This window comes from Rhinolophus sinicus, chromosome 16 (genome assembly GCF_057876585.1).
Source record: "Rhinolophus sinicus isolate RSI-liver-muscle chromosome 16, RSI-T2T, whole genome shotgun sequence".
Taxonomy (NCBI): domain Eukaryota; kingdom Metazoa; phylum Chordata; class Mammalia; order Chiroptera; family Rhinolophidae; genus Rhinolophus; species Rhinolophus sinicus.
In genome coordinates this window covers 149,743,872-149,759,854 of record NC_142516.1, presented here as the reverse complement: position 1 = coordinate 149,759,854, position 15,983 = coordinate 149,743,872, and the positions used below count along the sequence as shown (strand labels likewise).

Here is a 15,983-nt window from a genome sequence, read left to right as displayed (position 1 = left end):
AGTATTTGAGTCTTCTTGTGCAGTGATGTAATATTTTTGTAAGGCTTTTAAAGACTTGATTAGAGTAACAATTTGGAAAGAGCTAAAAAGAAAATCTATTTACATTGTTGAGTAATTATCATTCACAAGCATTTAGAAATAATAAATGTCCAAGGATTTGGTAAAAGTTGAAGGTTAGACTCGCATTCTCTTTTTGTTAGGAGTAATCTGAGAGTATGTGGAAAGACCTTCAACAAGGTAAAAGTTGAGTGGCAAATGATTTTGATGTTACATAGTAAATGAACAGTTTGTATCTGGAAACAACATACATCTTTTAGGAACATATTCTCTTAATGTCTGTAGGGTCTGTAGTGCTTTCCCTCTGTCATTCTGGTATTGTTAATTTGTGTTGTCTTTTTTTCTTGGTCAGTCTGGCTCAAGGTTTATCAATTTTATTGATCTTTTCAGAGAACTGCTTTTTTAGTTTCATGATTTTCTATATTGTTTTTCTGTTTTCAGTCCCTTTGATTTTTCTTCTTTGTTCTTCTGCTTAATTTGAATTTATTTTGTGCTTTTTCTAGTTTCTTAAGATAGAAGCATAGGTTATTGATTAGAGACCATTCTTCTCAATATAAACGTTTAATGCAATAATTTTCCTTTGTGTACTGCTTTAACTGCAGCCCACAAATTTTGATGTTTTATTTTCATTCAATTAAATGTTTTCTAATTTTCCATGTGATGTCTTCTTTGACCCATGGATTATTTAGAGGTGTGTGGTTCAGTTTCCAAATATTTGGAATATTTCAGATATATCCAAATGTTTCTGTTACTGATTTCTGATTTAATTCCATTATAGTCAGAAAATATATTTTGTATCATTTCAGTTCTTTTACATTTGTTACAGTTTTTATTTATAGCCAAAAATATGGTCTATCTTAGTTAATGTTCCATGTGCACTTGAGAAGAATATGTATTCTGCTTTTTGGGGGGTGGAGTGTTCTATAAATGTTAATTAGATAAAGTTGATTGATAGCCTTCTGCACTGCCACATGGTTATCACCATTGGGCTCATCTTTCTGGCAAAGTAGGCAGAGAAAAAAAGAGGAGAAAAACTAGGGATTTCTCCCATCATCTTTAGACCTTAAAAAGCCCTTTTCCCACTTTCTGTAGATAGAAAGATTTCTAATGAAGTTTTAGCTTCTGGCACTGCCTACCATGCCAGCTCTGGTAGGAACCCACTGTGGGTGAGCTGTAAAAGAAAAAAGAAAAGGATGATTCCCCCACACACACATACTCCAGCTCACAGAGACCACCCTGACCTTCTGGTTAGAAAGACAGAGATTCTCCCAGAATTTTGGCTGTGTGCACACAAGTGAGTGCCCACCCACCCTCAGCTTAAGGCCACAGAGAAAAGGGAAAATCCAGGAAACTCACTTCCATATGGATCTTCTTTTCAGGTGTTGACGCTCCTCCCCAGTCTGCCTTCTTTTCTTTATTTTTCAGAGTTTTTCAGTAGTGGGTTTTGTTTTTTGTTTTTTGTTTTGTATTTTGTTTTGAGTTTTTATTTATAATCAGTGGGAGGCAAAGGCTTTAGTGGACTTAACACCATCTTGGCTGCAGCACAAGTTCTCAAGTGGCTTTTTTTAAGACTGTACTTCTTTAAAATAATTTTAGGTTCGTATCAAAATTGAGAGGTAGCGATGGAGACTTCCCATATAGTACCTGACCCCAAACATGCATAGCCTCCCCCATTATCAACACCCTGCACCACAGTGGGACGTTTTCTACAACTGATGAACCAACACTGATACATCATAGTACCAAAAGTTCAGTTTACCTTAGAGTCTACTGTTAGTGTTAGAACATTCTGAGGATTTGGACAAATGTAATATAGCATGTAGCCATCATTCTGGTATTATAAAGAGTATTTTCACTGCCCTAAAAATCCTCTGTGCTCTGCCTATGCATCTGTCCCACCTCCTGGCAACCACTGATCTTACTGTCTCCATAGTTTTGCCTTTTCCAAGAATGTCATGTAGTTGAAATCATACAGTACGTAGCCTTTTCATATTGGTTTCTTTCACTCAGTAATATGCATTTAAGGTTCTTCCTTGTGTATTCATTGCTTTGATAACTCATTTCTTTTTAATACTGAATAATAGATACTTCATTGTCTGGATGCACCACAGTTTAGTCATCCATCCAACTACTGAAGCGCATCTTGGGTGCTCCCACGTTCTGGCAATTACGAGTAAAATGGCTATAAACATCCATGTGCAGGTTTTTGTACAGACCTAAGTTTTCAGCTCCTTTGGGTAAATACCAGGGAATTCTGGATTGTTTGGGAAGAGTATGTGTAGTTTCGTAAGAAACCACCAAACTGTCTTCCCAGTGGCTGTACCATTTTGTATCCCATCAGCACTGAGTGAGAGTCCCTGCCGCTCCACATCCTCCTGAACGCGGATGTTAGCAGTCTGTGGATATTGGCCATTTCATAGGTGTGTAGTGGTAGCTCATTCCTTTAATTTGCATTTCTCTGATGACATACGATGTGGAGCATCTTTTCTTATGCTTATTTTCCAACTATGTATCTTTGGTGAGGTATCTATTAAGGTCTTTGGCCCATTTTTTAATTATCTGTTAAAGTTTTCTTATTGTTGAATTTTAAGACTTTTTGTATGTTTTGGATAATAATCCTTTATCAGATGTTTCTTTTGCAAATATTTTCTCCCCGAAATGGCTTTTTAATGCAACATTTAAAATGCCCATATTACATTGTCATGATCAGTTGGTCCCTTACACTCAAACTATTAGGAATCCGTTCTTCTGATACAGTGTCAGCTCTTAATTCTATGAAAGCAGATTATTTTTATTTACATTAGTATGGAATATCCCTATTGGCTTTGAATGTCTTTTTAGTATCATTACTCTCTTAATTTTTACATTATATTTACAAATTTCTCTCTGTTCTTCAGTGCATTTATGAAACCAAGAGAAAGAGAAAAGGATTGTGGTTTCCTTTCATTACTCGTGCTAAATTACCAGGAATGCCCTTTTAAGATGAAACAGTCGCTTGAAAACCAGGCAGCTGAGAGGCAGAGGGCAGCCTCCTTTAGCCCACGCTTTCCCGACAAGAAGCACCGCTATTCCATGCCAGCTGTGGTGGGGGCCTTCACCTCCTAGCCAGAGCAGCCCTCTTTCTTCAAAACTGCCGTAATACTTCATGGAAAGGGTAAAAATATCAATCCTGGGGTGGGAAAACAAGCACTCTTACGCACTCTCGGTTTTAGTATAAACTTCTGCTTGTAAGTTGAGACTGTTTGTATGTGTGTATGCACAGCAATCTGATGAACTAATGTAGAAATGTGATTTTTTCTTATTCAAAGGATGCGCTACATACACACACTATGCATATCTTTGGGAAGAAATCACACTTACAAATGTAGTTCATCAGATTGCTCTTTATGTTAGTGAAAAATTAGGGGATGGGAATCCTTCATATGCGTTAATGGGGAAGGAGAAATTAAAGTGTGATACAGTTACAGCATAGATTCTATAAAATGAAATACTTCATTTAATATAATGCATATCATATTGTATATCATTCTTATATATCATTGTATTGCATATACATTATAATGTATATCATACATTGAAATGGAAAGCTTCATGATATTAAATGAAAATTGAAGCTACTAAACACAATTGGTATAGTTTTTTATAAAAATGTATATCAATGTTTATATAGTTATGCATAGGAAAATAGTCTGAAAGAATATACACCAAAATAGTTACAGTGATTAATCTCATGGAGATAAGATTATGAATATTTTTCCTTTTCCTCTCTATTTAAATACTGCCAGGAATTTTTCTTCTAATCATTATATATTATTTAAGCAAGGAGAGGAGGAAGAAAACCTATTTTTATTTTGAGAAAAGATTTCTATGTTCTAAAGGGTGAGAGAACTAGAACCTAATGAGAAGGGACGAGACGTTACAGGTTACAGCTCACTCATTAGATAGGGATACACTTTTTAACATTAACATTTAACAGAACTGACAGAAAGGACAAAATGGGTTGCCTAAGACGCAAGTTCTGCATCACTAAAGATGTTCAAACATAACCATTTGGTAAGGTTGTCATGGAAGTGATTGAAGCATCAGGTGTTTTGGCATTTTGCCTTGAGACTCCTGGTAGATGAGATTTTTAACAATGGATGGAAGATTGAACAAGGGTACCTATAAAAATCTTTTGATTCTCCTCTCTGAATTCAAAGAGAATTGTGTTTCAAGCTGTTTATGAAAAAGTGACTAAGACAACAGCATTTTAAAATGCATGGGAAAGATGGCCTTCTTTTAATATGCTACAATACAGCACTCTCTAAAGGAAGTTAAAGAAACTGACAGGAGTGGTATCTGCCTGCAACTTACTGGTGAATAAATGAGGGGAAGATGGAATTGATTCTGGACTTGCTACAATATAAAACCAAAAACTGTATACATACAATATTGTTTCAGGTCACAAAGTAGTAGATTAGGCCAGTGATTTCCTAAACCCTGCTGAACTTCGCAACTAGTCTTCAGTGCTTGTCGATACAGATGTATTATATATTCTTCATTGGATTGTGGACCCTCATCCCACAAATTCAAATTGAGTAGCTCTGAAGTAGGGCCTGGGCATGAGTAATTTTTTTTTTACTTTTCAAGTTATTTTGATTATCAGCGAAGCTTAGACACATCCAGAATAAAATATACATGCACATATATAGACACATATACTTATATCAGGACAGTTAGCAAAAAGGAGGAAACAACATGAGGTCCATTAATAAACACATCAGATACTTTTAACTATTCACATTGACAAAGCTACCTCACTGAGAAGCCCATCAACATTTTATAGCTAAGTGATGCTCGAGCCAGTATTTCTGATGTTTCGTTCAGTGTATTAAGCAGAGCTGCTTAAAGGAACTAGTTTTATTTATTAATAGATTATGTAATCATGCTCATGAATACAGTCAACAATATGAAAATTCATGTTAATGAAACAAGTGTTTGTCCACAAACTATAAACTAAAATAAAGTTGTTTGCACTGCAGCAGTCACTATATAACCCTCATTATGCTCTGAAAGGAAATGTCAAGGAAAATATGCTAAAGTGGATGAGAAACCAGCTGATGTTTAAGATGTGGACCGAGGTGGTATCCTGCTCATGATCAGGTTAACAATAATACATAAACTGAATATTTTTAGAATTTTGCATCCTCAACTTCATTCCCAGACGACGTGTTTAGAAAAGGGGAAAAATGAAGATAACCCACAAAACTATTGATAAATATGGAACATGGAATGAAAGTAACTGCCATCACCACTAACCAAGTGCCTAGTCTTCCTCAACAATATGGTTGGCTCTGTCATAAGTGCCGCATTGGTCTTCTGAGGCCACCTCTGCTACCCAGATGCCTAAATTCTGCTTAGCCTCAAACGAGCAACTTTCCTACTCTGTGGGGTTGCTGGCTGCAGGAGCTGCAGGAGGTTATACAGTCAACCCCACAGGTCATGTGCTGTTCCTTGAACCACCACCTATGCTCCCACCAGCCTTCACGTTGTCCTGTCCATATCCTGCCTGGAATGCTCTTCCCCCAGATTCCTGCTTGGCGAATTCCCTCACTCCCTTCACGTCTTTGCTCACATGACACGATCCCAATGAGGCCTGCTGTGATCATCTGATTTCAGATTGTGCCTGTGCTCCCAGCCAGCCCTTCCTGATCTACATTGTTTTTTTCCATTGCACTTAACGCCTTTTAGTAAACCTATAATTTACTTACGTTTGTCGGTGTCTGTCTCCTTCACTAGACTATCATCATTGTGAGGGCAGATATCTTTGTTTCATTCATTGATGTGTCAAAGGTACCTAAAATAGTATTTAGCACATAGTAGGCTCTTATCAGATACATATGTGTTAAATGGATGTGATACATTGCTTGTTTGTTACTAGTTAGGAATGCAGCGGTGGCAATTTTTAGTAGAGCCTTTAGTATTCACATAATTAAAACCATCCGTTCCCAGACAAGAAAAAGCTAAAGGAATTCACCACCACCAAACCAGTATTACAACAAATGTTAAAAGGACTTCTTCAAGAAGAATAAGGAAAAAAACTAAAAATATGAATAATAAATTGGCAATTACTACATATCTATCAACAATTACTTTAAATGTAAATGGATTAAATGCTCCAATCAAAAGATGCAGGGTGGCTGAATGATGAGACGGCAGGGCCCTTATATATTCATTTCAAATTGAAAGACATGCACAGACTGAAAGTAAAGGGGTAGAAAAAGATATTTTATGAAAAAGAAAATGAAAAAAAATGCTAGGGTAGCAAAACTTATACCAGACAAAATAGACTTAAAGCAAAGGCTGTAATGAGACAAAAGAGGGACCCAGCAATTCCACTTCTGGGTATTTATCTGAAGAAATCCAAAACACTAACTCAAAAAGACGTACACATCCTGTATCCATATGTTCATTGAAGCATTATTTACAATAGCCAAGATATGGAAGTAATCTAAGTGTCCATCAATGGAACATTACTGAGCCATAAAAAGGAATGAAATCTTGCCATCTGCAACAACATGGATGGACCTAGAGGGTGTTATGCTAAGTGAAATAAGTCAGAGAGAGAAAGACAAATGCCATACGATTTCACTTATATGTGGAATCTAAAAAACAAAATAAGTGAACAAACAAACAGACTCACAGATATAGAGAACGTTTTGATGGTTGCCAGATGGGACGGGTTTAGGAGATAGGAGAAGAGAGGGAAGGGATTAAGAAGTACAAATTGGTAGTTATATAATAGTCATGGGGATGGAAACTATGACATAGGGAATATAGTCAATAACATTGTAATAACTATGTATGGTGTCAGATGGATATTAGATTTATCGGGGTGATCATAAGTTACATAAATGTCTAATCACTATGTTGTACACCTGAAACTAATATAATACTGTATGTCAACTGTAATTGAAAAATAAAATATATTTTTTTAAATCCCACATTTTTGTGTTTGAACAGTATTGTCACTGAGATGCACTGCCTAACTCCTGAGTCCTTCCCACCTGTGAGTCAGCTCACTGGCAGTAGCTGCTCTGCGTGTAGAATTGAAAATCTTTGCTGCTTGGTTTCTTGGCCCCTTGGAATCTGATGAGATTCTCCCCTACATTTTGGCCTTACTTTTGATGTACCCTTTCATAGCTCTTGTAAAGACCAGCTTGTTGGATGTTGTTCTTAGAATAGTGCTAAGCTCTCAGCAATTACGCGGTAAAGGATATGTGTTGATTATGGGAGTGACCCACTATATCTGTTCTGATTTTTAACTTCAAAGCTTAAGAACACCTTAGAAATTACCTAGTCCGGCTCATTTGATAGTTCAAGAAACTAAGGAACAAAGAGATGACGTTAGTTTTCTAAATTTACAGAACTAGCTCGAGGCAGTTCTGGGACTGGAGTACTTGGTCTGAGTTTTTGTTTGTTTGCTTAATACATCACATTGCTATAGCAGAGAACTAGACCCGTTTCCTCACACCCTCTTCTGTCAACACAATGCTTTGCTTCCTTCTCACTCATCTTCCTTAAGGAGGGCCCAGGTTTCTCTAAATCTTACCTCCACACATAGGGCCTAATTCATCATCTCAGCTGAAAACCTTCTCGGATTTCCTTCCCCACAGGTATCCATATTTGGAGAAGGCAGCTCTGCCTTTCTAGTTCCTCATTACTGTGGTACCCAGCACTGCGGAGCCCACTAGAGAGGGGATAGGCTGACGTCACGTGGCTGCTTTATTCCTTTTGACTCTCACCTCTTTCTCTTTTGCCTGTCTGTACTCCCACCCCACCAGCACCCCAACTTGGTTTGCTCCTCCTCAGGAGCTGCTCACCTCCCTTGATCAGTTTCTCCTGCTCTTAACATTTGCTGAAGCTGAGGCCTCGTATCAGCAGGCAGGAGGGAAAAGAAACATCACCCTGCATTTACCGAGTATTTGGGTTTTTTCTACATTATCTCCTTTGACCTTTTCAGCAACCTTGTGTGTTAAGTGGTAACAGTTATTTTTATTCCCTTTTTTACTGACAAGGAAGTGGAATACAGGTGAGTAGAGTAAATGATTTGCTCAGTCTTGCAATCTCTCAGTGGCAGGACTGGAAACAGCCTCCAAATCCTAGTTTAGAATCTTTTCTACTGTCCCATAGTTTAGGGTTAACAGACAGAGAGACAAAAATGTATCACTGACTGGTATTCTGAAATGCACATAATGTCTTTTTTTCCTGAAGATCTTACTCATTCTATTAAAATCCTGAGGATATTAGTCTGGATTTCCCTAGTGTCTTCAGCATCTTGGTTCTAGAAAAGACCACTGACTTTGGTTAGTGATATAATGGACAGGTTCTGTGATACTCACTAAATTGCCATCTTCATTTAACAATTATTAAATGCTGTTCCATGTGGACCTATGTTTGCAGTGTTTTGTTGCCCTTTTGAGAATCTGTTAGTAAGATGTATTCAGATTTTTAATTCAAACGGTGTATCATACTCTGATATTTTTACAAGTTTTGAACATCTACCTATTTGTAGTTTTTAATTAAAAACATAAATATTTCTTTACATATAAAACCTGAAAGAGTACAGCATTTAAACTAACAGTATTTGTTAAATTGTATATTTATCACTTAACTAATATAAAGTGATGTTTTATTCCTTTCTTTTTATTAAGTAATATAGAGATTGAAATTAATTTTTAACTTAAAATCAGCCGATACATTTTACTGAATTGTATTAAGATTTATTTTACTTCACTGCCAAAGCATTTTAAAGCACATTGTGATATATAGATATATATAGATACAGATTTTCATAAGAAAAATGAAATGCAGTTATATCTTTACAAGTAAAACAAATTAGGAACTGACAATGTTCTGACACGACGGGCAGTGTTAGCTCCCTGCCAAGCATCTCCAGAGCAGGTCAAGAGGGCTTGTATGCAAAGCAGCTGACGCACAGTGTTTGTAGCACTGCTTTCTCACTGTCATTTGTCCACCCAGAGGCCAAGGGGTCCTCATAATTGATTGTACGTAAGAGTCCTGGAAGATGTGTAAAACCCTTGTGTCATATGTTCAGAGCCCTCAGTATGACCTGAGGCCAGAAAGCATAAGGCACAGTTGATATACAGTAAATTCATAAAATCCTTTGGTATAAATTGGAGTTGTCCAAAGCCATTTCCTGCAAAATGATAATTTTCAAAGTCTAGATTTACTGTGGATGTTTTTATGTTTCAGATTGCTAAATGGCACACTGCCTGGAGTATGCCCTCATGTTGAGACCAGTCTCAGTTTGATCTAGTGCCAGAGAAAATACTGAGACACTGTTGGGAATCTAGTTTGCTTTAGCGTGAGTGGAGAGAATGATCTTGACAGGATGATGAAACTGTGGAAGTATTGTCACCAACATTAACTACCTGCCTATTATTCAGTTTCCTGAATGAGAAAAATTCTATACGAATCCTGCCTCAGTAAATTCTAGACCATGTGGTAGTTTTCTGACAAATTAGCTGTGTCCAGTCATATTTATCTTCACTTGTAGGCAGTTTTGCAGTTTACTTCCTTTGTAAATTAGAGATTCATTCTGCTTAGGGGAAAGTACACACACACACACACACACACACACACACACACACACACTGATTTATACTAAAATCACAGAAAGCTTTTAAAATGATGTTTAAAGTCAAAATGAAAATATAAACATTTCTTAGAACAAACATAAATAAAATAGTAAATAATTATGCAGAGTAGCACCATGTATTTTCATACTATGAGTAACCATTGTAGAATCATCTTATGGCTCCAGAATGATTTGGGATCTTTTTGTTGTTGTTGTTCTTTTCATATCATTTGGAATCTTTATTAGTTGAGCTTTTTCCGAACATGTTTATTCACTGACACTTTATCTTAGTCTGGTCTGGCTGCTATAACAAAAATACCATAGACTAGGCAATTTAGACAACAGAAATTTATTTCTCACAGTCTGGAGGCTACAAAGTTCAAGATCAAGGCTCTGGCAGATTCAGTGTCTAGTGAGGGCCCACTTTCTAGTTCATTGATTGTTTTCACTGTGTCCTCTCATGCTGGTTGGGGGCAAGACGGCCTCTTTTATAAGGGCAGTAATTATGTTACGACCTATTCACCTCCCAAAGGCCTGATCTCCTAAATATGATTACATGGGAGATTAGGTTTAGCATATGAATGAGGGGCACACAAACGTTAGTCTATAACACATCTGTTCTAGTTAGGAAGAATAGAAAGAGAGAAAATCAAATAGAGTTAATGATTGAAATGTTTAATCCTTTCAAGCGAAAAAGAACCATAATTGTCTTTCAACTGACTAATGTATAACAGTTTTATAAAGGAATAGAGTGTAGTTGTATTTAATGGTTTCCATCCTAATGATTTCTACTAGCTTTTTTCTTATTTTGGAACTCTTAGAACGTGATCAGTTTTGTGTATTACAGAGCATAGTAGAATGCTGACAATTATAAATTGTTTACTCAGCAGGGCTGTTACCTCATCAACTGAAAGTTTGAGTAAGCGTCTCTTATAGTGAAAAAAGTTTATCTAAGGATTTATCCTGAGAATAATTTTCCAAATATATCTGGAAAGGTAAATTGACTTTAAAGGATGTATAATTGATCAATTAAAACACTTTGAAAAACCTATTTGTGATCCACTGTGAAAGCAGCTTCTCAATGCCCTCAGGTAGATGTTAAGCCAGTGGAGCAAATAATTTTTCATGCAACTGAAGAGAATATTTGTAATAGAACATAGTGAAAGGAGAGAAAATACATTTTACCTGCTAACTTCCACACTATATGTGTGTTTTGTTTATTCTCTTACAGGTATGAGAAAGTGCCAGTCATCTTGGTTGGGAACAAAGTGGACCTGGAAAGTGAGAGAGAAGTGTCATCCAATGAAGGCCGAGCCCTTGCTGAAGAGTGGGGTTGCCCCTTTATGGAGACTTCTGCTAAAAGTAAAACAATGGTGGACGAACTCTTTGCAGAAATTGTGAGGCAAATGAACTATGCCGCGCAGCCTGACAAAGATGACCCATGCTGTTCCGCATGTAACATACAATAGCATTCAAACATGGCTCTCCTGGACTGGATTTGCCCCGTGTCATAGGCGATACAAACATCGTCTACTCGACTGCGGAGTTTGCAGGATGTGTGGTGTGATCTACAGTGAAATAGCTGCCCTTATTCAGAATTCAGCCGTGATTGTCAGTTGACATCTCTGAGTAACACTTGGGGTCAGTAACTACAGTTTTCACCATTCTCCTCAGTCTCCTGTATGCACCTGCAACTTTAAGGCATAGCCAATCGATCTACAGGGTGATCTCCTTTGAAAGCTATGATGGCATGGTCCCTGAGTTGACAGAAGCAACTATTGTATAAATTAAAAATAATCACGAGAGAGAACCCAGAAGAATTCCTCTGACCACTTACAATTAAAATATTTTGTCTTCTTTAAAAATAAAAAATAAAAAGTAAAGGAGAAATATTTTCCTACGAGAGTACTGAATTTTCAGGCATTGAGATAGTGCTTCTAACCAATGTATTCTGTCAAGTAACATAATAACAGCTGACCTGCCAGCAGCATTACAGGGAGAGATTCTTTGCTCAGCCGACACATTTCTGTTTTTCAAAATTGATGCTTAATTGTAGATGTTATCCTAATTTGTGACACGGAACTAATTCATGCATCAATCCTTAGTAGAGCATAAATCAGAACAGGTTGTATAAAAATACAGTCTGGTTTTAAATGTGTTAAATCACCTGCTTTGCCACAGAAAATGGAGGCTCTCGCAAGGGTTTGATCCGAATTACAATCCCAAACCCACCCTCTGTTAACCAAGCAGGTATGGTCTGGATTACTTTACTGAACAAGAAGGAAGCAACTGTGATGCAAAGAGATTGCCTCGCCTTACTAACGATGAGCGTTCTGGTAGACTGACTAGTACCATCATGTAAGGAAAATGAAGCCATGCTGCATCCACATGTTCCCGTTTGTAGAACTTCACAGGACAGTACAAATATCTTGCATTTTTACGTTTGTTCAAGCAGCAAATTCCTTCTTGCCTTTAAGGGCTATGGTTGTGGTGTGATTCTTGGTTAACCTGCTTTCAAAATCAAGTTTGCTGTAGCAGAGCTTTATTGCAGGCATTTTTGAAAAATTGAATAACCATGTGAAATAATTTGGGCTTAAAAGTAGAATGTAAATTATAGAGTGGAAGGTAAGGGACAGAAAAACCTTTTATCTTTAATTTTCCTGGAGAATTAGATAAAGATTTTCTTACAACAATTTTGCTCTGATTACTGAAGTGGCAAATAAAGCTAGAGAATATTTTGTTTTGAAAAGGTGCTCAAGCTCTGATATTTTTGGTTTTCATAGCCGTGAAGTATTTATCATTTGCATGAATAATGGCACAGGAAAAATCTATTCATACATTTTACAATCAAGTATAGAAGGGTTTTTAACTAACTTCAGAGTTACAAATGCTGGAGAGTATCTTGAGCTGATTCTCTGGAGATAAATTTGGCCTTGAACTGCAATATCACTGAGCCTGTGATCTACATACTGCCCCACGTTTTGTTGGTTTCACACTCTTGTGCAAGTAACCTCTGGTCTTATGTGTGTAACTGAGAGAAGACTGTATGTGTGCATGTGTGCTTATTGTTCCTAAGAATTTGGCACAAGTTGGAGATAATTGCCTATACTGAAAATCTGTACTGCAGAATATAAATTATTTAAATGTTTATTATACATAATTGAAATAATTGGTGCCCACCCACCCCCAAGTGTTTAGTAAACTGGCATTAAGCTTAGAGGATAGAAAAAGGTGGACTTTTCATAGATGAGAAAACAGACTATGTGGGGGAAACCAGGCCATGGTGATCTGCGTCTTTGAATTGTGAATGTTTGCATTCTTCAGTATAGGTTTTCTTATACACCCCAATTATAAGCACCTCATTTATAGGACAAAAAGCTCTAACCAATTCTACTGAAACAAATTTCATTGTGTAAAATTCGACTCAGCATGTAGAAAAATCAAAGATTCAAGAAATACGATTTATCTACAGAAACAAATATTTGTTAGTGAATTGGTTGAGTTTTAAAGCCTCTCACGTCTCAGAATGATTGTTTTTTAGAATTCCATATTTAATAGCAATTTATCACAACTAAAATTACTTATTAGAAACATCTATTAACATTCACATTATGGATTGCTATGCAGATAAGAAAAATAATATGAACAGTATGGCAAAATGTAAGGTGGAAAAGATTATCTTCAAATGGGGGTTTTACTTAGAAGTGATTGTGTCAGACAATAAGGGGGCTTTTACTGTAAAGATGTTACTAATGACTAACTTAGTGGCTGCCTGATCACAGTGTTTCCACACAGCCTACATATTTAGTGACAAAGCATCAAAGATCCAGAAACGGGGAAACCCTCGTGTGCTCTTACTGTTGGTATTTCATCTGGTATGAATATAACTCAGCTTGAGTGAATGTGTTTGTTGAGATGTTAATAAAAAGCTTAAGAACAAGAAGATTAAATTTGTTGGCACATGAAGTAAAATAGTGGCTACAGAGAAAAGTTGGTGACCTTGTGTCGCTATTTATTTTATGCCCTGATCAGACTAGCAACTAGATAAGTGAAAGTTTTTCTAACATGCCTTAAAAATATTATGGTTTGATCCAAAGACCCACTTTTTTTTTTTTTTTTTAGCTATTATGCTAAGGATTTTTTTGTTTTTGTTTTGTCTTATTTTTTATACAAAGGCAGCATTTGTTAAAATTTTTTTCTTTTATATTGCAGCTTTTATTTTGGTTCTTTTACGCTGTGGTAGTGATGGTAACTGATGCCTTTCATTTTGTTCCACTTACACAAAACAAGCCAGCATCTGATCAAAAGTATTACGTAATATCTTAAACTATTGAAAGGTGCTTTGATGATTTTCTCCTTTGGTTTATAGAATTAAGACTGAACTTGACTAATCGCTATAGTTGCCATCACTTTTCTGTGGTAAAACTACTGATATCTGCTTTTCTATATAAAGAAATGTTGCCTGAGGATGTCTGCTCTTTGTTTTCAAGAGTTGTCCAGTGGGAATATTGTCTGTGTGTGTATGAATATGAAAGTGCTTATTTTGTTTATTGTTGTTGGGTTTTTGTTTGTTTTGTTTTTTAGTTTTTTTGTAGTCTTGTGTTAGCTCTGGGTAAGCTTTAATTGTCTCCTTAGCCAATCAAATGTTAAAGACTATGGGGGAGGGTCTATTTTTTTTTAAATGCGTCATTGTTCATCTATTAAATCTTGATCAGGGTTTCAAGAATGACTGCAGTGGGTTTTGGAAACAGACTTATCATTATTGATTTGGGGTTTCCCAGAGAAAAATATAGTTCACAGTTAATTGTTGAGCTCTAATACAACTGACCATTTAAAATTGAACAACAGTTTATTGTTTTGTAACAATGTCAGTTGTTAAACTTTGATGTTTCAATTAAAACATGAATTGTAGTTATAACTCAATGCAAATTCAACAGTTGTATTTGGAGTTAAATTATTTTAACAAATAAATTTATTTAATGAAATTTTCTCGATTTTGTTTGATTTTGTACATGTTCATGAGTGAAATGTATTTAATATATACAAAAACAACTAGAAATTGCCACTGAATGAATTTAATACTCGTCATAGAGAAGTAGTCAAGCTGAATTAAATTGAGAATTCGTTATACAAAAAAGGTTAGATCATTTGATACCCTTTAAAAATTAAAATAACATGAGAAAGTTTTTAAAATCGGTAATCACAAATACAAACTTACAGTTTTTTTTTCCTATTTTTGAAGATAGCTGGCTAATTTGGTTAATGCTAATGTTAATAGAATTGTTCTAGATAATAACATTAATTAGCAGTTGCTTTATGGTCCTGCTCGTATCGCTAAAACGTATCAGTGTCCTTCTAGTGATGGCTTGGGGCTGTCTTGTGGTTCAAGTCTTGTGGAGTTGGAGGTGCCAGAGCTGGAGGTAGCACTCTGTATGGCTGCAGGGCCTGCCTGTTCTATATGGGGCCCTGTGAATGTTGACAGATGCTGTTATTTATATAAAGCCTCAGCTGCTCTGATAAAGAGCCCATTTCGTTCCCTAAGCCAATTTAAACTATACCGTTTGGTTATGTTGCCTTCAAACTGTTGAAATCCCCTGGCAACATTCCATCAGTGTAGAAGCTTCTTTGTTTTAGAATATAAGAATAATTTGAATGAACATAACAGGCACTATAGACAGAATCTTAAGTATTTAAAGGAAAATGTTTCTATATTTTAGTATAATAGATAAATATCTGTTGGTTACCTTTATATTCTCATTCAAATTATTTGTAAAGTACTTAAATTTATCAAATTCTAATTTCAACTGGAAGAATTTCGTTGTGTCTGAAAAATTGTCTTTTGAAGTTCTCCCCAGTTATACTGTCTATTGATTGTTAGAAGTCCCTGAATGGAAATATAAATAGCTGAAGGAATAAAGTGCCACCCAGTGTGGAACCCATCTGACCTTTGGGACCTGTGAAGCAGAGAAAATTACCACAAACTCCCAAAAACAGCTGCTGACCTCTTATCTGTTTCTTAATTTCAAATATCTATGCTTCCATGTAAATACTAATAAAACGTATTGGTTCTTCATTTGTTAAATGGATAATTTAAACTGGTTTTACATTTTTCAATATTAACTAAACTTTTTTCTGGTTCTGTTTTGTTTTTTTCCTTTGAAGTATTAGATTTTAAAAGATCTGCTCTTCCAGGTAAGAGGATGTGTTATTTCTTTCAACATTTTCTTAGAACTATACACTTCATGTTACCTTCTAAGGAATCCCCCAAGACTTATTAGTGGAAAAG

The 15,983-nt window shown here is 36.0% G+C and overlaps 1 protein-coding gene across 1 annotated transcript in view; it reads left to right on the top strand.

Moving 5' to 3' along the window:
- RAP2A (RAP2A, member of RAS oncogene family) overlaps positions 1-14,682 on the top strand; it is a 36,933-nt gene extending 22,251 nt beyond the window's left edge. Inside the window, exon 2 of the mRNA XM_019756875.3 lies at positions 10,929-14,682. Within this exon, the coding sequence (XP_019612434.1) occupies positions 10,929-11,166 (238 nt within the window). The 3' untranslated portion in view covers positions 11,167-14,682. The remainder of the gene's footprint in view (positions 1-10,928) is intronic.
- The last annotated feature ends 1,301 nt before the right edge of the window (positions 14,683-15,983 follow it).